The sequence below is a fragment of the Poecilia reticulata genome, linkage group LG8 (assembly GCF_000633615.1).
Source record: "Poecilia reticulata strain Guanapo linkage group LG8, Guppy_female_1.0+MT, whole genome shotgun sequence".
Classification (NCBI taxonomy): domain Eukaryota; kingdom Metazoa; phylum Chordata; class Actinopteri; order Cyprinodontiformes; family Poeciliidae; genus Poecilia; species Poecilia reticulata.
In genome coordinates this window covers 381,142-405,879 of record NC_024338.1, presented here as the reverse complement: position 1 = coordinate 405,879, position 24,738 = coordinate 381,142, and the positions used below count along the sequence as shown (strand labels likewise).

The 24,738-nt window shown below is 40.4% G+C and overlaps 1 protein-coding gene across 2 annotated transcripts in view; it reads left to right on the top strand.

Annotated features, from left to right (window-relative positions):
* The window catches only part of trpm4a (transient receptor potential cation channel, subfamily M, member 4a), a 92,477-nt gene that overhangs the window by 7,954 nt on the left and 59,785 nt on the right, over positions 1-24,738 (top strand). For both annotated transcript variants that reach the window (XM_008414996.2, XM_008414995.2), the window contains exons 3-10: positions 4,483-4,544; positions 8,931-9,108; positions 9,711-9,891; positions 16,803-16,972; positions 17,090-17,267; positions 18,254-18,318; positions 20,063-20,281; positions 24,161-24,263. In XM_008414996.2, coding sequence (XP_008413218.1) covers positions 4,483-4,544; positions 8,931-9,108; positions 9,711-9,891; positions 16,803-16,972; positions 17,090-17,267; positions 18,254-18,318; positions 20,063-20,281; positions 24,161-24,263 — 1,156 coding nt within the window. The remainder of the gene's footprint in view (positions 1-4,482; positions 4,545-8,930; positions 9,109-9,710; positions 9,892-16,802; positions 16,973-17,089; positions 17,268-18,253; positions 18,319-20,062; positions 20,282-24,160; positions 24,264-24,738) is intronic.

Sequence of the window (24,738 nt, the reverse complement as noted above, 5' to 3'; positions counted from 1 at the left end):
TTTTTTTTTTTAAGGATTTTTTCAGCACTAGTTTATTTGACAGCAATCTGACTGTAAGGGGGCAGAGAGAGCGGAGAGAGGCCTGGGCCCAGCGAATGGAGGCGGGAGTTGGACTACCGCGGGCTAAAGTCTCTGTATGCGGGGCGCAGCGCTAACCACCGCGCCGCGCAATGCCCCTATTGCGGGAGCCTATGCTGTAATTTACAGTTTGTCTGTTAAATTATTTACTTTTTTAATACAATTTGAGTTTTCTGATTAACTCACCTAGTCCACCTTCTATTTTCATGGAAAAATCAGTTTTGTCATGTGATTGCGACTAGTCGACGGGCCCAGAAAAAAGTAATTGCAGAGAAAAGAATCGACTAGTCGACTAATCGGTGCAACCCCTACCACAAACAACATTTCACATTTCAGATGGACATATTATTGTGTATATTTTGATTAGAATATTACTTTATTGTATTTATGTCCACCGTCGAGATACCAGCTAATATTAGCCACAGTGCTTGGTGTAATACGGGTTCAGCCGCTATGAAGGATAACTGAGATTCTGTAAATCTAAAAAATTTATTATTCTCTAACATTGACTTAGATTATCTGACACAAGAGCCTATATTAGAAAATAAACAATATAACACATATTATAAAACTTATATTATGTGTTATAACATTCACCAGCATAGTTTACACAGGTGGTAAAGACTATTATTTATATGTAATTCTTTCACTAGTAAGATACATCCCAAATCTTCCGTTTTTGTTTGGAAGGTTTCCTAAAGACACGATGTGAGGAAGAAGAGGGAGAATCTATAAAGAGAGACGGATTCACTGCAGCACGGATGAATCTCAGCAGCTGAGGTTGATGACTTTAAAATGTCAGTAATAAAACAAAATATTTGAATTACCTTGGACATCTTGTGTAATTAATCTCTCCATGTAATTTTAGCCTAAAACAATGTAAGTACTGTAGTGTAGTTATGCATGTAATGTACAAAGTATGAATGAGTAATTATTAAAATTGTACTTTATTAGCAGTAAATCAAAAGTAAAAATGAAGTGTTATTTAAATACATTAACATATTTTCTGCACTATAAGGCGCACCTTCAATGAATAGCCTATTTTAAAACTTTTTTCATATATAAGGCGCACCGCATTATAAGGCGCATATAATAGACGGTACAACTAGGGTTGCCACCCGTCCCGTACAAATGTGGATGTGTAATAATAAAGAAGTGGTCCCCGAGTACTTTATATAGTAGTCTGCCCCAGTCATTGTTTCACTCACGATGTTGGTGTTGTGATATTGTGCCCAACTGCTTTCTGGGTAACACAGACCAACAGCTTCCATGACACCTCAGCAGAGCCACAGGCTGATGGTCTCCATGCTGCATTGAAGGCTGCAAAAGGATTCCTGACCAAGTATTGAGTGCATAACTGAACATAATTATTTGAAGGTTGACCTTTTTGGTATTAAAAACTTTTCTTTTTTTGGTCGGATAAAATATGCTAATTTTTTGAGATGGGAATTTTGGGTTTTCATGAGCTGTATGCCAAAATCATCAGTATTAAAATAATAAAAGACCTGAAATATTTCAGTTGGTGTGCAATGAATCTAAAATATGACAGTTTAATTTTTATCATTACCTGAACTTTCTGACAATATTCTAATTTTTTGAGAAGTACTGAGTGCCACATGCGCCGTTGCTTTGCATTGAGCCCGGACTATTGGTGGTCGGGGAAATTACACAATCAAGCAAAGAATTTCCATAAAGGACGCAGTGTTTTGCTGTTAATTGCAAACTCTACGACTGCAAGATCAGGTCCAAGGAAATCACGTTTCACACGTCATTAAAAAGTTTTAATTAAAAAATAAAAATTGGGGAGTAAGTTACTATGCCATTGTCGTGATCAGTGTTTCTGTGCGTTTATTTTTGAGTTTTTCTGTGAGTCCTGTCTCTGCGTCTCCCCGTTGATTGTCTCCCAGCTCGTCATTCGTCGCATGGCTTTGTTAGCGTCTACGTTGCTTTCCCCTCAGTAGAACTGTTAAGTCCTGAGGTTGTTTGTTTCCATGTCCAGTCCTTTGTCAGTTGTTACCGGTATAAGCTACGTGCTAATTTGCTGCCGTGCTGCCTGAGCCAGGACTGTGTTCTTCATCATTAAACATCATCATCTTCACCATAACCTGGGTCTCAGCGTTTTATCCTCACCACCACCTCAACCACACTCCATGACAGAAGGATCCGACCAAACCGGTGAGGAACGCTCAACATGAACCCGACGGAGGAGGAATGGTCTTACCTGGAAGACTCCATTAAGGGCTATGTGGAGGCCCTGGCCAAGCCGTATTCTGCCTGGCGTCGGCTTGGTTTCACCACCCGAGTGGTACTACAGTTGGAGTACTGGGCTCCGCGGCTGCCGGTTGTGGGCTTGGAGGAGCTCCTGTTGGAGGCAGAATGGGAACGCCAAACAGCTCTGGCCATCATGGCTGACGACCCTCTGCCTCCTAGACCGGATATTCCACGCTTCCGCCCCGCCACTCCAACTACCTCTGCCTGTCCGTCTCCTGCCGTTGCCGCTGTTCCGACCACCGGACCTCCCACGAGAGGTCCACCTCCTGTGCAGTGGTCTGTGTTTGAGCTCCTGTTTGGATTTAGTTTTGTTTTCTGGACTCTTGCCCTCCTGCCGTCGCCCCTCCGCCCACCCTGTTGGGTTGTTTTGTTTTTTGGTTTTTGGACTTTTCTGTTGGGCGTCTGGTAGCCGCCCCTTGAGGAGGGGGTACTGTCGTGATCCGTGTTTCTGTGTGTTTATTTTTGAGTTTTCTGTGTGATCCTGTTCTCTGTGAGTCCTGTCTCTGCGTCTTCCCCGTTGATTGTCTCCCAGGTGTGTCTCGTTCCCGTGTTAAATTATAGACAGAATGGTTGATTTTTGGTTGAGGACGACAACTGATGGTGGATCAACCATCCAATTGTAGCCAAGTAACCAATGTGGAAATTTGTCATTGAATCAATGTTTTGTGGTTGAAATCTAATGAAGGATCAACATCTGTTGATCCAACATCGGAGCTCTGGGTGAAAGCATTTTATTACTGAGCAGGGGATAATCAGGTTTTAAATTAAGCTCTGTTCAGGATAGTGGGTAGTGATTCCTGTCTGTACATTTTCTTAATTGTCCATAAAAATTATTACCGACTGTTTGTGTGTGATATATTGACACAAAAAACATCTACAACTTACTACCAGGAATGAAGCGGTCCACCCACACTATTTACATGAGGCTTGTGGCTGTTGGCCAACAGCTTGCAAACAAGCCTGCCAACACAAAAGGTTGAGACAACCTTTTGTGTTGGCAAAAGGTTGAATTCACGGTTAAGGTTGATGACTGACCGTTGATCAACCATCAAACAATCGTCCAATTCTAGCCAAATAAGCAATGTTGAAAATATGTCATTGAATCAATGTTGTTTTCTGGTTGAACTCTATTGATTGAAATGCCAACGTATAATCCAGTGTGTTTCAGCACTGATCCTCCAGGCACACTGTCCTGCAAGTTTTAGGCATTTCCCTAATTCAGCACACATGATTTTAATTGATGGCTGATTAACAGGGTATTACTGAATTGCACTCATGCAGGCCAGTTTGCCTTGAGGACCAGTGTTGGGGAAAAACTGCTACAGAACTAGCACTAAGATCCGAAATTGTTAACACTTTATTTGACAGGGTGTGCATAGGACTGACATTACAGCGTCATAAGCATGACACAAACTGTTAACATGAAGGAGTTTTTATGAATGTCTAGGACTGTTCTCATGAAGTGTCATTCGGTAAATAATTAAAATTTTAATGCAAAGTTGTTTCAAAATTTGCATTAAAAGGCCATTAAAACTGCCAACTTTGCCTTATTTTTTATATGACACTTTAATGCAAATGGGCACTTTTAACGGACTTTCAAATCCGATTACCTGCCTCTGTAACGAGTCGGCTGCACTCTGTCACAGCATCTTCCGCATATGGGCATTGTTCTGGGGACAAATTGCCCCGGCTACATATAGATAAAATTAAATATGATTAAACATTTTACAGTTGTTTTTTTGCTTTGTTTTTTTAGTTTTCTAGGGCTAGCAGAGAAGGCCCTCCTTGCTCTCACAGTTCACCACTGTTATTCATTAAATATGCATTTTATAAGGATCACAATCTCCTCTCTACATTTTGGTCTGACTCCAGTACCATTGAACAAAACAACTTCAATTTCAAAACAACTTCAGTCTTCTGTGAGGATAATTGAGAAAACCAGCAATTGAAATGCATTCTTAGCATTGCACCAATTTGGATATCTTTTTGTTTTACTTCATTCTTTAAAATGCCTCTACTTTTTAAAATGTTTCTCAAGTTTCTGTGTTATTATTCTGTACTTTGAGATCAACAATAAAGACTAATTAGCTGTACTATTGAAATCTTTCTTTTACATTGTCTTTATGTTCGCAGAGCTCGATTCCCAAGATCATCAACAAAAGAGTGTGCACAACTTTTGTTGAAAACACTTTGAGGTAATTTTCTTTTAGTTTTTATTTTAATTAATGTTTTACTACATAGTTTTTGGTCTAGAGTGTTCTTGATGAGTGTCACTCATAGCAATCATGTCAGAACACTTCTGTAAAGAAAAGTGAAAAAAATAACTCAAAGCTTAATTGAATCATTTAATTATTAGGTAAGCTGTAAAAGCTTATTCTTTTATGGTTTATCTGATCTTCTCAACCAAATTTTTTGTATTTCACAGTATTTACTACGCAAGCTAATCAAAAAAGCATTTTTATTTAAAGCACTTTTATTCTTCTTGATTTCAAAGTTTCTATAGGTATGGTAAAGATTTTCTAATTTCCTTGTAAATTCTATAATCCAGATCCACATGTGTTCTGACTGTCACGTTCAGGAACTGATGGACGTAGGGACTGAACAGCGAATACAAAAACAAGTGTTTATTTAGGAGATAAACTATTTCTTGGTCAGACAGGCCGGGGTCAAAACCAGGGAATCCAAATCAGGGTCAGGCAATTCCAGATCTCGGGGTCAGACAGACAGGGGGGTCAGAGCCAGCRGGTCCAAATCCAGGTCAAAACAGGTTCCAGATCTCAGGGTCAGACAGACGGGGTTGAAGCCGGGAGGTCCAAAACCAGAGGTGGGGGTCAGGATCGGGGACAGGAGAGGCAACTAGGCAGAAGGAAGAGACGGACAGGTTAGTTACTGGGCAGTTAGCTCAAGTTACTACAGCAGGCCTGAAAGTGTTACCGCTGAGGGTTTCACAACAATCTGACGCCGTGCAGGGGGAAGATCAGTCCTTATATGGCAGCAGCTGGGGATCCGGGTGATGACGATCAGGTGTGAGTGGTTATAGCTCAGCAGCAGCTGTGACAGGTCCCCCCCCTCAAGGCGCCCCTCAGGACAGCCGTCAGTCCCCTCGACRACTGTSGAAGTCACGGACGAGCTGAGGGTCCAGGATAGCAGAACGCGCTACCCAGCTCCGCTCTTCAGGACCATACTCTTCCCAGTCCACCAGGTACTGCAGGCCATGCCCCYGACGGCGCACATCCAGGAGACGGCGAACCATGTAAACAGGGCCCCCATCAACAATCCTAGGGTGAGGGGGGTCAGGGGGACAAAGGTGACTAGAGACAACAGGTTTAATCTGGGACACGTGGAACGAGGGGTGGATCTTCAAGGTTCGAGGAAGGTCAAGGCGAACAGTCACTGGATTGATAATCTTGGTAATGGTGAACGGGCCAATAAAACGAGGTGAGAGTTTCCTACAGTCTGTTTTCAGAGGTATGTTCCTTGTGGACAACCAAACCTCCTGACCAGGTTGGTAACTGGGAGCTGAGGTCCTGTGACAATTGGCCAGGAGACGATTGCGTTCGGCAGTTCGAGAGAGGGCAGCACGGGTCTGTTGCCACAAGCGATGACACCGGCGAAGGTGATGCTGTACAGATGGTACTGAGAGTTCCTTTTCCTGAGAGGGAAACAGAGGTGGCTKATAACCCAAGGACACCTCAAACGGGCACATACCTGTGGCTGTACTGGTCAGGGAGTTGTGGGAGTATTCTACCCAAGGTAGAAACTGAGACCAAGAGGCAGGATTGTTAATGACTATACAGCACAGGGCTGCCTCCAATTCCTGGTTGACCCTCTCAGTCTGGCCATTGGTTTGTGGGTGGAAACTCGATGAAAGGCTCACTGTGGCTCCTAAASCTCGACAGAAGGCATGCCAAACCTTGGATGTGAACTSGGGCCCCCGGTCTGTGACAATGTCCAAGGGGATGCCATGTAAACGGACCATATGGTGCACCAGGAGATTGGCTGTTTCCAGGGCAGTCGGCRACTTAGGTAGAGCTACAAAATGGGCTGACTTAGAGAACCGGTCAACAATGGTTAAAATAACAGAGTTACCTTCAGATGGGGGAAGCCCAGTAACAAAATCCATTGAAATGCGTGACCAGGGTCGTCCTGGGACAGGCAGAGGGCACAAGTAACCAGCGGGTTGTTTATTGCTGGACTTACCCCGATTACAGATGGTGCAGGAGGAAACATATTGACGGGTGTCTTGAGCCATAGATGACCACCAGAAATGACTCTGCAATAAGGTGAGTGTTCGATGGACCCCAGGATGGCAGGCGAACTTCGAAGCATGGATCCACTGAAGAACCTTAGAACAAACACTTTCTGGGACAAACAAACGGTTGGGAGGACAGTCCACAGGGGTGGGTTGTTCGTGTTGAGCTTGGCTCACCAGCTGTTCAATCTCCCAGGAGAGAGTTGCCACCACACATGAAGCCGTAAGACACTGTCTGGTTCCTTTTCCCGAGCCTCAGGTTCAAACTGACGAGAAAGCGCATCAGGTTTGCAGTTCTTGGAACCAGGTCTGAAGGTTAAGACAAAGTTTAATCTTGAAAAAAAACAAAGACCATCTGGCATGGCGTGGCGTTAACCTTCTTGCAGACTGAATGTAAGATAGGTTTTTATGATCAGTCCAGACTACAAACGGTTCCAGCCAGTGATGCCACTCCTCCAGAGCCAGCTTAACTGCTAGTAGTTCTCGGTCCCCCACACTGTAGTTGAGTTCCGGAGGGCTGAGTCTCCTAGAAAAGAAAGCACAAGGCAGTAGCTTGTGTGCAGAGCCTGAATGCTGGGACAGAACCACCCCTACCCCAGTAGCCGAAGCATCCACTTCCACGACAAACTGTTTCTCAGGATCCGGGTGAATGAGGACTGGTGGGGAGGAAAACAGTTGTTTAAGTTCCTTAAAGGCCACTGCGGCTTCCGGTGGCCATGAGAAGGGCTGCTTAATAGAGGTGAGGCAAGTTAGTGGCTGGGCAACTACGCTGTAGTTCTTTGTGAACTTGCGATAGAAKTTTGCAAAACCCAGGAAACGCTGRAGTTGCTTACGTGTACTGGGTTCAGGCCACTCAACCACTGCTTTGGTCTTGGCAGGGTCAGCTCTGATTTGTCCATCCTCAATGACAAACCCCAGGAAGTTAACTGTGGAAAGATGAAAACTGCATTTTTCAGCTTTAACAAACAGTTTGTTCTCCAGCAGCCTCTGGAGAACATGACCGATATGCTCCTCCTTGGTCTGTGAAAAGATAAGTATGTCATCCAAATAAACGAACACAAAATGATTTAAGAAATCCCTCAGAACATCATTAACGAAGGTTAACGGTGTAGTTGTGTCAAACGCTAACGCCCAGGCTAAAGCCTGATCCCTCAGCAGTCCCATGAGATAATATATCTTGGATAAATCGGAGGCAAAAGCCATGGGTTGCTGATTAAACACCATCCGACATTGTAACAGAAAACCCCGGCATTTTGACAGTTCACCTKAGAATGGAGGGGGATCAGGAAYATAYGGACCTCGAGAATTTACCGGAGCGGGGAGAGCAGGAGGATCGGCAGGTGAGGAGACGGGTGGAGGAACAGCTGCAGCAGGAGCTGCAGCAGGAGCAGCAGCTGAAGCGCCCGACGGTCCTGGACTTGGGGAAAGCATCGAGGTTAGTTTGTCTACCTGTGAGGACAACTGGGCGATTTCCTGATGTCAAAAAATCTCCACGGGCGAGTTCCAAAACTTGACATGTCTTTCCAAATTGCTATCATTTTCATCAGCAAATTGGCCTTTATCTTTCACAGTAGGTGTTCCCTTATTTTTATATGTTTGGCTTACAAAATAACATTAACAACAACATTGGTGCTTGGTGTATTGAATGAAAATGATTAGTATTCCTGGTCCTCAGAGCACACTGCTTGGTATGTAATAAACATGAACTTTCTTCCTTCTTTTAAGTGCTTCCCTGATGTCGCAAGTTAATGTGAAACAAGTTAATGTGTGATTAATAGGCTTCTGAAACACATGAAGGCATGCAGAAGAGTAAATGCTGTCATTTAAATCAGCGTATTGGAATTAAGAATCCAACTGAGAATCTGTGACACTTGCATAGAGACATCCTTGATCAGTCTGACTGACTTTAACCTATCTTGCAAAGATTAATGCAAAATCTTAAGTCTGTACATGTTAAAATACCTTGAGCTCTAACTGCAGTGAAATAGGCTGCAGATGGTTCACGGAGGAATGATGAGCATAAATATACAGACACTAGATGTTTACTTGTATAAATGTTCCGAGGCATTGCATTATTTCTATTCCACGTCACACTTCACATGACGTGGAATGACTGTTGGTACATTGTATCACAACTTTTAAATATGAATTACGTAATTTACTTTCTTAAACATCATTTTTTTCTATTTATGTCAAAAATCTCTTTTATCGTTTTATATTTGTCACATCACTGTCCATATACTTACTGGTCAGTATGTGGACAGTTTCTCCATGATGGGAGGCTGTATCAGCTACAGAATAACAGATTTATATTTTTTCTATGTGACAGTAACGATGGGCTCTGTCAGTGTGGTGGGGTGCGAGAATTGCATGACTCCGTGGCAACAGGAGACTACTTCGGAGCAGCAATTGTTACCCAGTGGGACAGCCGGCAGCACTCATCTGAATATCCCACAGATGCTTTTGGAGAGTTGGAGTTTGCTGGAGCTGGACGCAGACACAGCCATGTGTGTAGAATTGTCTCAGTATACACACAAATATTCATACACACAGAGTGGGTGGGCTAATGCAGCGCTATCCAATCAGCACAGGTAGAGATTAAAGCTCTTCTTCTGCCCCTAGATTAACACTAAATGACTCAGTCTAGTGCATATTGTCAGATCTATCAAATAATGGCCGGGCGGCATTAATTTTCTGTACCCAATGTACATTTCAAACCACCAATCCACCTACATGAAAAATTATGTTTTACTGTGATGATAAACAAGACAAAGAACATTTCTAAAAACCTACCCAGATGTCTGTGTCATATGACTCACTATTTTAAACTTTCCACAATGTTGGGAAGCAAAAGTTGCTTCACTGATTATGTTTTTCAAGGTTTAATTCATATCTGTGCACTCTAGAGCAGCAAACTGCTAGAACTCTATCCATCCATTATCATACACGCTTATCTCTAGAGGGGTCGCAAAAGGCGCCAATCCATCAGACTACTAGAACTCGTTCTCATAATTAGTCCTGGGTTGAAGTTTGTTTCCCTATTATTATTTTTTTACACTAGAGATTTACTTCATCCAATAGTGGATTAAAACTATTCTGTTTTTTACAGTTTCTGCGGCTATCATGTGACACACCTCCAAATATCATCTACAATCTGATGACAGCCCATTGGGGCCTGCCCTCCCCCAACCTCGTGGTATCAGTGGTGGGAGGTGAGGGACATGAGAAGATTAAGCCGTGGGTGAGAGATATCCTAAGAAAAGGGCTGGTCAGGGCTGCACAGAGTACAGGTAAGAAGTCATCACTCTGCATGGATCCAGCTTATGTTTAACGTGGAAACTTTGATTAATTATACATTTATTTTTTATTCAAAATTGTGTTGATTGGTCAGAGGAGGACTGGCAGTCATGTCATGCTTAATGCATTATTCTAGGACCAGACGAGTCAGCCTAAAGGTTGGGATTTAACAGATGTTGGATCCTTTAACAACGCTGTTTAAATTTGCATTTAGAACAAGAGTGTAAACAGTGATGGACACTAAGCAAACCGAGCTTTGAATGAATCCAGAATATCGGTGGATTCACTTGTTGGTTCCCCTGTCCATTGTCATGGCTGATATTTTGTGAAAATCCGGCAGAAATGCTACACTAATCGACACAGAAAAACTCTGCAGAGAGTCAGTCGAAATGAAATTACATATAGAAGCTAAGCACAGCGAGGCTTTGTTTGTGAGACATGCAGTCACGTGATATTTTAGAGGGCGTTCTGGGTGGAGCTTGGTAAAGTCCGTAATTATAAAACCCTAGAAGAAATTATAAGTCAATTAAGCTCCAGTTCCTGCTGTCTGGATGTCCTACACACATTTCTTTAAGAAAGTCTTGCCTGTTGTTGCTAATGATCTGATCCAAATAGTAACTCATCACTGTTTTCAGGTGTTTTCCCCCAGGCTTTGAAAACAGCAGTTATCAAACCACTGATAAAAAAGAACAATCTGGATAAATCACTACTGCAGAATTACAAGCTGATCTCCAACCTCCCATTCATCAGCAAAATTAATGAAAAAGCTGTTTTTAAACAATTAAATAACTTCCTAACAATAATGAATCGCTTTGACTCCTTCCAGTCTGGTTTTCATGCTCACCACAGCACGGAGACGGCCCTTGTAAAAGTGTTCAATGACATCCATATAAATACAGACTGTGGGAGAACCACAGTGCTGGTTCTGTTGGACCTCAGTGCAGCTTTTGCACCCGAACTTAGTTCTCTGCATTAATGGTCCTTTCCAGACATGCAAGCTGCCCAGGCCACCAGCACTCATGCAACCCCAGACCATCAGTGATGCAGCTTCTGAACGGAGCGTTGATAACAACTTGGGTTATCCTTGTCCTCTCTGGTCCGGATGACATGGCGTCCCAGTGTCCATAAAGAACTTCAAATTGTGACTCATCTGACCACAGAACAGTCGTCCATTTTGCCTCACTCCATTTTAAATGACTCCTGGCCAGTGCAAATGGCTGAGCTGGTGGAGCTTAGAAATTCAGCTGGTAGAGTTTCAGCTGGCAGCGGCGGATGGCCCGGTGGATTGTGTTCACTGACGAGGCTTTCTGGAAGTATTCCTGAGCCCATGTTGTCATTTCCTTGACAGTGGCATTCCTGTTTGAGGTGCAGTGATGTTTAATGGTCCGGAGATCACGAGCATCAGTAGAGTTTTACGGCCTTGACCCTTACGCACAGCGATTGTTCCAGATTYTCTGAAWCTTTTGATGATGTTATGCACGGTTGATGATGATAACTTAAAAGTCTTTGCTATTTTACGCTGGGTAACACCATTCTGGTATTGCTGCACCATCTTTCTGCACAACAATGGTGGAATTGGTGATCCTCTTACCATCTTGGCTTCAGAGAGACACTGACACTCTAAGAAGCTCTTTTTATACCCAATCATGTTGTCAATTGACCTAATTAGTGTTTCAATTTCCTTTAGTGTTCAATTTCCTTTTTCCAGCCACTTATTGCTACTTGTCCCAACTTTTTTGGGATTTGTAGACACTGTGAAATTTTTCCTTTAAAATGTTACATTTACTCAGATTAAACTTTTGATCTGCCATATATGTTCTATTACGAATAAAATATTGACATTTGCCATCTCCACATCATTGCATTCAGTTTTTATTCACAATTTGTTTAGTGTCCCAACTTTTTTGGAATCTGGTTTGTACAACTAAAAACCAGCAATCAGCCCGAAACCTGGGAGTAGTGATGGACTCTGACCTGAACCTTCAGAGCCACATTAAGACAGTCACAAAGTCGGCCTTCTATCACCTGAAGAACATCTCCAGGATTAGAGGACTGATGTCTCAGCASGATCTAGAGAAACTCATCCATGCGTTTATCTTTAGCCGCATTGATTATTGCAACAGCGTCTTCACAGGTCTGACTAATAAATCAATCAAACAGCTGATCCAGATGCTGCTGCTCGCGTTCTCACTAAAACCAGGAAGATAGAGACATAACACCAGTTTTAAAGTCCCTACACTGGCTCCCTGTAGCTCAGAGGATAGACTTTAAAATACTGATGTTAGTTTATAAATCACTGAACGGTTTAGCACCACAAAACCTTAAAGATCTGTTACTGCTGTACCAACCGTCTAGACCCCTCAGATCTTCTGGTTCTGGTTCTGCTCTGCATCCCCAGAACCAGAACCAAACGAGGAGAAGCAGCATTCAGTTTCTAAGCACCACAGATTTGGAACAAACTTCCAGAAAACTGTAAAACAGCTGAAACACTGAGTGCCTTTAAATCTCAACTTAAAACCCACCTGTTTAGAGTTGCTTATGGCTAAATTAGGGTTAGAGTGGGTTTTGATGTCTTTGATATTTTTAATGTTTTTATCTTTACTTTTTATCTATTTATTAATTTCTTTTTATTTCTTTCTTACTGTTTACGCTGTGTTTAGTTTTAATGATGTAAAGCCCCCCCAGAGAGGCGGGTACTGTCTCCCACTCGTAGCCCTATTAAAACGTGGGTTAGAGTCCCAGTTAGACAACGTTTAACTAGAGTCCTAAAAGGGGTGCGGGTTTTAATGTTTTTATCTTTTTTTTTTCAAAATCTCTTTCTGCTGAAATGTGATATACACATAAAACTTGATTGATTGATTGATTGATTAAGCCCAAACTTTCTATCACCTAATGACACAAGTTATGTTTGCTTGTTAGCAGTGCATACACACGCACGCACGCACACACACACGCGCACACACACACACCCACACACCTAAAATATTTTGGGAAAACTAAACCTGAACAGACAGAACCCCAACCAGTAAAACTGTAAACCAGGATAAAACTTAAAACCTTTACTGAGAACCAATTAGAACCAAACTAACCCCCCCCCCCACCATGTTTCTACTCCCTCCCTCTCCCTCTGTCAACTCTTAACAAAACCCAAACTATTAACCTAACCCCACCAATTTTCTCTAAAAAAACCCTGTCTTTTTTCTCTCTCCTTCTCCCCCCACCTTTATTCCTTTCTTCTTTCTCCCCCCCTCCCTATCCCCTATTCTGAACCTTCACCAATCCTTAACTCTTAACCTAACCACACCTTCCTTCTTGCCTAACCCTAACATTCTCAACCCCCCTATTTTTCTCCACTATTTTCCCCCCCTCTCACATATTCTTAAACCTTCACCATTTCTTAACTCTTAACCTAACCATACCCCTTTTCTGACCTAACCCTAACCCTCTCACCCACACATATGTAAGGGCATATAATATTTTTCTGGGGGGTCCAAACAAAATATTTTTCATAGTTGAATGGGAAATGTCTCCTTCACACATAATTATTGAAATGCCCAAGATCAGCACAAATTATAGGTATTGGAGTAAAATTTACTTTTGAAGACTTATCAATCTGTCTAGTTTACAACAGTCCCAATCTGCACATCACTCTGTCTCCTTGGTGACATCAGTTGAAACAGAATAAATAGATCCCCTTGCAGTGCAAAGAAATTAAAATTTTGTATTTGGCATAATTTGCATTCATACAATGCTTTGGAAAAATGACAAACTATACTGAACAAAAATATAAAAACCCCATGTCAAATATTGTTGCAATGTCGAGTTAACAACTGTAAATGAGCATTTGCTGACATTTTATTGTCATCCATCCATTTTCTATACACCTTTGTTCCTATTGGAGTGGGGAGGGGCGCTGGTGCCTATCTCCAGTGAACGTTTTAGGCAAGAGTACAGCTTGGACAGGTCGCCAGTCTTTCACAGGACAACATTTTATTGTGCAAAAATAATATTTCTCTTGATTTGTGTATAATTTTTAATCCAATCTAGTGTCACTGAGCATTACTCAGCGAATAGTTTTTTTACTCAGGGCATGGATGGGGCATGTCCAATGGGAGATAAGACTAAATGAGCAACAACTGGACAATCCTTGAACTGGGAACCATAAAAGGCCACCCCTAAAAGTCAAATATCGTCACAGGCCATAATGCTTCAGATGTCGCAAGTTATGCAGGAGTGTGACATTAGCATATTGGATGACATTCAAAGGGATGTACAGCGATATGAAGATACGTAATTACTGAGAATATATTTTGAGTTTCTCTATATATTGTGTAACCCACATGTCCATAAAACTCTGATATTTGACATGGGGTATTATTCATATTTTGTTCAGTGTATTAAAACTATGTCTTTCCGGACAGCAAATCCAGGAGGCCCAGATTAACTCTGTCAGATTTGATTTCAACACTTTTAAAGTGTCTATATGGGTCCACACCAGAAAGTGTTAATTTAACTCTTTTTGGAGAGTTAGTACCTTAACTCTTATAAAGTGTCAGATATCAAATCTGGTGAAGTTAATAATTTAACACTTACTAACACTAATTTAGTGTTAGATCTTAATATTAACTTTCAGAGTATTTTTTTACTCAATAAGTTATTTGTAATTAATATTAAATAGGTATTTTATTGTTTTGAACTTTTAAAAATTCTTTGGAAAATAAACATTTAATAAAGAGGCAATAATTTTCTCAAATGCATTTATTTCAAAATATGCACCATAATTACAAAACATATTACAACATGGAATAATGTGCATATTTCACATGTCACTTTCATTCACATATTGCTTATTAAAAGGTCTGACATATCAGCTGTGYAATACAAACTGCAGTATGATTAATACATTTTTCCTCAATACCATATGGATGAAATTGTTCAAAGTACAAGGTGGATAAAGTAAAACAAGCAGTTCATGTGATATGATAGAGTACATTTTCTTTTAACAGGTGGATTGCCAGATATTACTGTACATAACAGACCAACCTGATATTCAGATCCATCATTTCTTATCCAGTTTCTGTTTCTGTTGATAAGAGTCAGTTCCTCTCTGACTCCACCAGAGAGATGTCCACTCTCTAACAGACTGTCTCCAGGTTGTTGGGCTGTTTGTGAAGTTTTGCAGGAGACACCAACATTCTCCTCTACTGCATCAGACAGTCTTCAGTCTGAGTAGGACAGTTGGTGTCGGTGTCTGGATCATAACGAACAAAAAACATAACAATGAGGAATGGCACGAAGGAATACATTTTAATACAACTCTAACAACAAGAATCAGTTACAGAAATGTAGAGTTTCAGAGATATTAACACTTACATAATCATTTTTGGAGCTTGAATCTTGAAGAATCCATGGAGGGATCAGGAGGGAGAGGTTAGGCTGACGACTGGAGATTCATCCTCAACCAGACTGGATCTAATATACAAAAAGGCAATAAAAGGATTAAAACATGCTGCAAAACGTATGTAAGAAGACACAACAGCGGGAATAATGCTATCAACATGAAAAAGCCTTTTACATTTTACATTTTTACAAAGGGAAAAAAATCGATCAGAAAGCTTGATAAATCTGACCGATATGCATGTAAACGTTCAACATCATGAAACAACATTCTCCAGATTATTACGGATCTGTTCAAGTTAGCCTATAATTTGACTGAATGTTCACCGGCCTGATTTTTTCCAACACTGATACTCCGCTAACTTTCGGCATGCTAAGCTAAACATGCTAACACCGAGCCGTGTGGCCAACGTGACGTCTATCATACAGGTTGAGCTCAACTCAAAATAATAGTTATAAACCATCTCAGTAAAAAAATGACTTACCAAGAGCAGTAAATAAGTCAGACATGTGGAAAGTAAATAGTCCTGAAATGACTTGGCTTCTGTCGCTTCGGTGGGAATCTGTGATTCTGGGTGGAGTCAGTGAATTAACTCCTTCAGTGTTAGAGCCGCTGGTGGAGTTCAGAGTTAAGAAGTAAAGAGTTATTGATTCTATTTTAACACCTCTAGATTTGATACGGAAGCACTTTGTTTTAACACTGGATTTTAGCTATTAATAATATACACCCCAGACTTACATATACAGAATGTGACTCTATTAGAGTAAAATTAACTCTGCTTTTGCAGAAAGTCTACTGACACCAAAACATTTAACACTTTTGAATTTGCTGTGCAAATTCAAATTCTAAACAGAGCTATGAAGCCGGGTCAAAAATCAGAATCAGAAGGCTGTTGCTGTGCGACATTCTGATAAAGCTACCCGGCTGCTAGCATGTCCATCTCTGATTTAATCACATTTTGCTACAGAAATAAATACAAAAACGACCCTCCCATACCTACTTGAACCTGGTCACTAACTATTAATTTAATTTGTAGCAGGTTATAAGAGTAATAGAGTGCTCTAGGAAGTAATAATGTTTGCCATGAAGAGGTTTAAACAATTATGAGATTGTAGTAGTTCTTAAAACTGGCATTTTGAGTTTTACTTGGAGAAAACACTTTCAATACTAATCATATTGAGCTATATTTGTTCTTGCTTGATTTTTTTCAGTGCAAAGAGCTGCAATGTTTAATTTTTTCCAACAAACCTAATTTCCAATCGGGGTGAATAATTTTAGGTACAATTGCATTTTTGTACATCCCTAAAAAATCTAAACATCATCACCAATACTTCTGTTTCTTCCTCATGTTATTCTATCACACAACATTCAGAAAAAACATTGACATTTTTGAATGATTCTGCCTTCATGCTTTAGGTTAATGCCTTTAACTGATTACATTGTTTGATATTTCCTCCATGTTTTTAGTCAAGCCATACTTCCTTGTAACTAACTGTATTTGTCCAGGGGCATGGATTTTGACAGGGGGGTTGAAAGAGGGTGTTTCCCGCTGCGTAGGAGAGGCTGTGAAAGACCATGGGGCTGCAGCTTCAACTGTGTCCCAGAAAAAAGTCATTGCGATTGGAGTGACGCCTTGGGGTCTGGTACACAACAGACAGCAGCTTGTCAATACCCAGGTACTGAATCTATTGTGTTTTGTTCCACTGCAGAGTGTGAAGTGTCTAATGTTACAAACCTCAGCATGAAAACAATGGCTTTGGTAACCACTGGATTCTTGTGTTGCCGGTCTGAAGGGAAGTTTTCCAGCTCGTTACTATGTCCAGAACACAACACATGATACATACTCTTTGGACAACAGCTGCCAAGCTTTCCTCTTGGTGGACAATGGGAGTATTGGTCAGCGAGGCGGAGAGACAGTCTTTCAAGTTAATCTGGAGGACTACATTTCCCATCAGCGCACAGGCATCTGGGGTGAGACGGACTTTTGTGTCTAAAGTTTTTAAAAGAAAAGAGATTGACATACTATTTATTTTGACAAAAGTATCATGAAATTGTGTGGAATTGACATTATGGTATAAAAACCATCAGCTAACCAAATGATCATGTAAACAGCTAAAAAACATGCACACTATTCATACCTCATTGTTCTCATTTCTGATTCTTCTTTGTTGATTTAAATCATAGACACACTGCTTAGACTTGTTAACATTGACCGTGCTGGAATTTGGAGAACTACATTTCAGGTAGTTCAGGAACCAATCAATCAAATTGGGAAGTTATTTTTGTGTTCTAATTATCCTCAGCACAAAGACACCACGGCTTCAAAGGTCAGGTGATCCTGTGGGCTACTTTACTTTAAGCTTCCCTACCAGCATGTTAGCACATCATGCCTATGTTTTTCCTGTGTAAGACAGTAATTAGGAAATAAATCAGACATGAGACATCTTTCCAACTGCTGTTTCTGGATTCTGTGGTCTCCACAACCTATGAAAAGTGATCCAAGGAAGAGAAACAGACAATCCACCCGGTTGTTGCATGATGCATTATGCAACAAAGATAGGCTGTTTATGCCAATCTTTCTAATATAACTTATATATCACCAAAATGTCATTAACCAAATACCCCTTCATAAAACAATTATTGCTTGACAGCAGTTTGAGCTTCAACAGAATATCGTCTTTTGCCATTTCTGTTATGTATTTGAAGAGGGAACAATAAACAAGTTTTAATTATTGACATTGCCTTCAACTTTTTCTGATTTAACTAAAGAAGACATCCTTTCTAACAAATCAGTTTGATCCATTAAGTTTTTGCAACTAGGTCTATAGGACTTGTATTTGTTGCTGAGGGTTACACCCAAGATACAATGAAATGTGGGAAGAAGTCAGTTCCCTGGATAGCTAAGCTTCTTGCTGCATAAAAAATATATATTTTATGTTTTCTTCACCCAACAACAGGTAGTGGCAGTATTGAAATTCCTGTCCTTTGCATGCTTATCTCAGGAGAAACCAGAATGTTGGAGGTGAGGAAACTCATTCATGAATTCAGCACTGCATTTTGTACTGCAAATGATTGTTTCTAAAGGTTTGTTTTTTCAAATATGTGACCTGGAACATTTTTGTCAAAAACCTAAGTTACCAGAACCTTCCACTGTCCTGTGAGTTGTACCCATTTAGATAGTCTTATGAGGGTTACAGCTTTAGAGCCAAGTAAAGGTATTTCATATTTTGCCAAATATGCAATTGTAATAGATTTTAAATAAATCGCGTAGATCTCAACTTCCGTGAGAATGCCTGAAAGTGGAAAAGAGTTTTATTATATTTAATAACTAGGGAAGCTCCGATCAGGTTTTTTGCTGCTGATTCCGATGCCGATCACCCATGAGGGCTGATCTCTGCCGATCACCTGGATTGACTGTTAATTTTTCGCTTTAGACATAAATGCTACTATGTGATCTGGCAAAATGGAAAAATGATCTGGCAATAAATTCACCTAATTTAGACATAAACATGCAAAATACTTGCAGGCACAATGCAGCAGCTATTCAGTCAAAAGGACAACTGAAAAACCTGCAATTAGTAAAATAATATTTAGCAGTATGGTTCTCAGTACCATAAATAATACATAAGTCATATTAATCAGATCATACACTTTTTCTCAGAAATGAGCCAATCGATCAGCACACCTCAATAATAACTTATGGCAAGTTCGTTCAGGCCCCAAGGAAAGGTACAGCAATAATGGAATAAATCAAGACATGTTCTTTTACTTTTGATCTGGACTACAAACACAGGAAGGACAAACTTTGTGCTAGGAAATATTTTCACAAAGTCCAATGTGTTTGGCCCACGGGGGATTGTTCCCCCGTGGGGAATGATGCATTTCTCATCATTGACACTTCGGGCCACACTCTGCAGCTATCAGCAACAGAGGAGGTCACCACAGACAAAAACTACACAAAAAAGTCTGTGTCCTAAGGAGGCTAGGAATAGAAAGTACATAAATGACTGGGTATACGATGGCTGCAAACCCAGGGTACTGGAAGTGGCACTAAAAACTGATGGGAAGAAAATGTCATCTTATTCTACTTTCAGATGAAAATTGTTTTTGTCCCACCTGTCTTTAAAAAAGTGAGAGAACATGCGAGTCTGCATTGACAAAATGGCTTTGAAACTTGATCCAGCTACACTGGTCCGTGACTATTTTAGAATCTCTACATAAGTTATATTAACTGGAGAGGGCAAAGCTAAACTGAATATCTCTGGTCTGAGCAGGAATTTTTAAAACATTTATGAGACCTTCATTATGGGAAAACATAAAATGTTCATTTCTAATTTACCTCTAAAACACACAAGCATAAACAAACAATATATGGACCAGTTAAACCTGGACCAGACTAGTCAGCAACAATAACAGTCTTTGAAAGAAGGATTTTTCTTTTAATTAACACTTAGAAGGGTTGATTAAAATTCCCTAAGTATTAGGAATTTTTTAGATTCCCCAGAAATATTAAAATCTTGTCTCATTTGGTAACACTTGTCTCCTCAGCTAGATGCACTGTTTAAACACTAGTTAACAGAGCTTTATTCTTCAAAGTATCATAAGATGTCTGCTGTCAAACATTGTTTTGGGGATTATAACACTTTTACTGAAAATGTCTGACATTACTTTAATCATGCTAGTCCTGCTTGTTCTCTGTTACACTCCTCAATTTGCAGTACCCTGTTGTAGTAATTTGATGTGTGTTTTTTCATTAACTGGCTCAGAGAATAGACACATCCCTCAAAAAAGCAACGCCCTGGTTGGTTCTTGCTGGTTCTGGTAAGGCAGCAGATTTCATCACAGCAGTGGTCCTCAGCCCTACCCCTCCTGCAGCAGATGGGGAGGCTGACAAGAGTGTCAGCGCAGAGTTCTGTGACTGGGTTCGTGAGAAGGCCCGGAAACACTTCCCAGCTGAGGCCGAGTTCGAAAAACTGGTCGATACTGTAAGTTCCTAGATTCTAGATAACAGCCATAGAAACCCATGCTTTCTAAGAAAACATGTTGAGTTTTCTTAGAAAGCATGGGTGTTGTCACAAATGCAATTGTTAATTACAGGTGAGGCAAACAGGGCAAGGGAGAATAAATAACTATGACTCATTTAGGAGTGGAAGAAATTTGTTGCCACATGTCCATGAAAAACTTGAACAAAGCCCTTAACTAATCTTTATTTGCTTTGGCATTTCTATTTATTTTTGTCATGAGGGACTGTTGCCATTTCGGGTTCTCCCAATTTTCTTTTGTGTAGCTGAATTCAATTCATATCAATATCAATTCAATGATACCCTGAGCCTCAGGAATCTTTTGCAGGTGTTTAGAGTTACTGCGTTGATTCAGATGATGAGGTTAACGGCTCGTTCAGAGAACCTTTTCATGATATGCTAATTTTTTGAGATAGGAATTTTGGGTTTTCATGACCTATGCCAAAATCATCAGTATTAAAACAATAAAATACCTAAAATATTTCAGTTGGTGTGCAATGAATCTAAAATATATGACATTTTAATTTTTATCATTACATTATGGAAAATAATGAACTTTATCACAATATGCTAATTTTTTGAGAAGGACCTGTACTCCTAGATGATTAGATGATAGATCACTGGTGAGACCAATCAGCAGGCACCATCTAGCGCAATGTTTCTCAACCCTGGTCCTCACCGCCCCCCTGTCCTGCATGTTTTAGGTATTTCCCTTCTGCTACACGCATGAATTGTATCTCTGGGTGATTAACAGGCTTCTGCAGTACTTGATGGTCATGCAATCATTTGAATCAGCTGTTCTGGAATAGAGGCACATCTAAAACATGCAGAGCAGGGGCGCTGTGAGGACCGGAATTGAGAAACACTGATTTAGTGGATGAAGGGGGAAGCAGCAGGCAACAGAAAATCCCCAACAAAGAGCCAAAACCCCGGTTCCCAACACATATTTAATAAATTAGAATGAGTTAAAAATAGTCTTGTATGTCAGATTAAAAGTACTTTTTGAAAATAAGCTTTAAGCAGATATTAAATATATTTTTTACTGTTGATGTATTATTCTAATCTTAAATATCATGTTTTCATTAGTTGTAACGAAGAAATCATGATTAACACAAATAAAAGCTTTAAAACACCTGTGTATGTAATTAATCTATAATGGTTTTATGAGCTGAGATACTGAAATACTTTAACTTTTCATTAATATTCTTACTGATTGAAAATGAGTGTAGATGGAAAAAGAACACACATCAGCATTAGCTTACCGTGCAGTATCTGAACAATTGGAAAGAAACAGTAAGGTGAATCTGGATTGCTTCCCATGTAAAAAGCACAGCACAATGGGAGAGAGCCAAACACAACTTCCGAAGGACCTGTGTTTATGCTCTCAACATTTCTCTCCAGAAGACTTTATGTCATTTGTACAAGCATAACTTACGAAGGCTCTACAATACCTTCAGAAGCTAAAAACAAATGAAATTCCGACAGTTTTTATCCACAAACCACCTAAACCCCCTGCCACCGGCTAGATGGCAAAAAACGCTGGGAGAAACATCAAGGACAGGCAGCGGTGAAGGCATTTTTAAATGCCAACAGAGCTTGCCACTGCCGCCGGTACTGAATGTGAAACCACTGATCCGACGCTGCACTGAAAACTAGACTCTAAATACAATTTATCAGACTGGACACAGAGCTACAGACGCTGGGAAAAACATCAAAGACAGGCAGTGCTGGAAGTTCTTTTAAGTACTAACAGAGCTCTGCGGCAGCAGTGCCGGCAGCACTACTGCCACCCCCGTGTATGTCTGGATGAAGACTGGACTCTAAACAGCTGTTACCGGACTGGACACAGAGCTATAGAACTACTTACCCGGATCCCCAGTCTGATCAGAGGTATGCATCATTCATTGTTTCATTTACGAAGTTAAGATTCATCCGACGGTGGCATCAACACTGGAACCCCCAAAGGTCATCCAGAGGCCTGGCAGGGACCCTTTGGCAGGCTCAGGGACACTGGAAGGCTCTTAGAGAAGCCATGGGGCTGGCTGTGGTAAAGCTCGGACAATTCATGGAAGCGGAACCGGGGGAGGCAATCTGAGTTGTCAAAGATTTGGAACCGGAGGCGGCACAGAGCTGACTTCAATGGCAGCATCCCAGAGCTTGGCCAACCCTCGTAGATAGAATGTGGGGTGTTGGTACTGGTAACCTCCAGATAGAGGAAATTCAAAGTGTTGACCACTCATACCCCCAGAGGTAGGCTTCCAAAGCAAGAATGGGCTCCTGACCATCGCAGTGACTTTGTGCGGAGTTGGGAGCACACCACACAGAAGTGCACAAAATATTCCTACCTCTCCAATTCCAGGGTCTTCTGTCTTCCTCTGAAGGAATCACGAATCTCATCTTCTTTGGCTGAATCCTTCTGTCATGAAGTGGGTTATTGTTGATGAGGACTGAATGGCGATCAGACCCTGGGGTAAATGGAGAAAATTAGCTTAATGATGTCCAAAGCTGTATACAACACCAGGAACCACAGGTAAGGAACAAGACACTGTCACAAACTCAGGTAAACTAACAGTGACAAGCTATGGACAAACTATGACATGACAATGACTAGGATCCAGGGGGGAACAAAAGACGTGAAGTTAAATACAGTTAATAATCAGGGGCTTGACACGACAACACAGGGGCTAAATTGCCCCTTTTCCACCGGCTCTACTTCAGAGTGACCACGTTTCCACCGACCTGGCTCGGCTCTGTAGCAGGGTGATGCCTCCTGTCTGTGGGAAGTATAGTGCCCCACCTCCAGGCGCCATGTGCTATTCTTTGTTACCATGGGACCTAACACAAGTTGTTTTTTCTGCGACAAAAGAAGAAGAGAGAGCTGAGCTATTGTTTTGTAGGCTGATTGTGATTTTTCTGAGACTTCAAGAAAATGCGCAGTAGGAGGAATGATGCGATTGTGGCGAGGACAACAGCTGATCTCATGTGAATAACAGCAAAATGAGAAACAATCGAAGCATGATTCATGCAACAATAAAACATAAAAAACAAATGAAGGGCTACAAGCTGTACAATATTGACAGTTATTTATAACTGAGGAATGTCCAACTGAGTATCAACAGAAAATGTCCATGTTTTGTTTGAGCAATAAAATAAACAAAGTACATTCACAGAAAACCCACATCCTCACATCATCACTGTTTTGGCTGGACGCCAACTCAGTCTGACCAAGCAGACATCCCTTACGCAGAATGCATTGCAGCTTGAACAACATGGCGACATTCATGTGACGATATTTTATTAAAATATGTAAAAACAATCAATCAAAAATAAATATGCACCTCTCTCTGACAGCACTGAGCAGCTCCTTCAGTGCGTGAAGAAAAGATACTGCAGGTTTTTTCTTCCTGGTTTTTACATGTAGATGTATTAAACTACTCAGGACACACCACCCTCTGTTTGAATGTTAAACCCAAATGTCTTCAGTGTACAACACAAATGAAGCATGAGAACAGTATTGCCTTGCTGTTCCAATACCTTTGGAGGTAACTGTATATTTGTGCTTTTATTTTTAATTATATCAGTTTTGGTCCTCCATAGTTTCAGTGCTTTGCAGGGTCATAATTTCTGTTCCCTCAACCTTTTAAAATTCCAAACCTAAATTTTTAAATATAGGTTGATTTTAGATTAAATTATAAGTTTTGTTTGTTTTTTTACCATAAGACGGTAATATTAACTGATGATTTATGGTGTGTGTATTGGGTTAGCTGAATACATAGGCATTAATGATAAAGTATTACATTGTTTCAAATAATGATTGTTTGCCTTTTGTGTTTGTTTGTCCAGGCTTTGAGTATTTATCAGAGGAGAGATCTCATTACTGTTTTTCATGGAGAACAAGAGGGCTCTGATGACTTCGACACAATTCTCCTCAAAGCCCTGGTGAGAGGTAAGTGATGGGGAAATATTCAGGGGATTGTTTATCAATTACAACACCATCCCTTATAAAAACAACATATATTTGGAAATCCATTGTAATAAATTCTAATGTATTATCTCCCCTTTTAAATTTCTAATATATGTGGTAAATACATTTAATTATATATTGAAGATTCATGTATTATAAAATATTATATATCCATGTAATATTGATATGTATTGCAAAATATACAAATGAGTGTCACTTTATATATATTGCAGCAAATTGAACATAAGTATATAATGTCAGGGTTGACATATCCTGACGTAAATGTTCATAAATTTTGCATTTATGAACATTCACTATAATTTATTACAATTTAAATGGGAAAATGTAATGGTAAGATATATAAATATCAAACATACATGTTTGATATATTCCATATATATCAAACAATATAATTTTAGAAGCATAAATTATATATGCAAAAGCACATAAACCTATA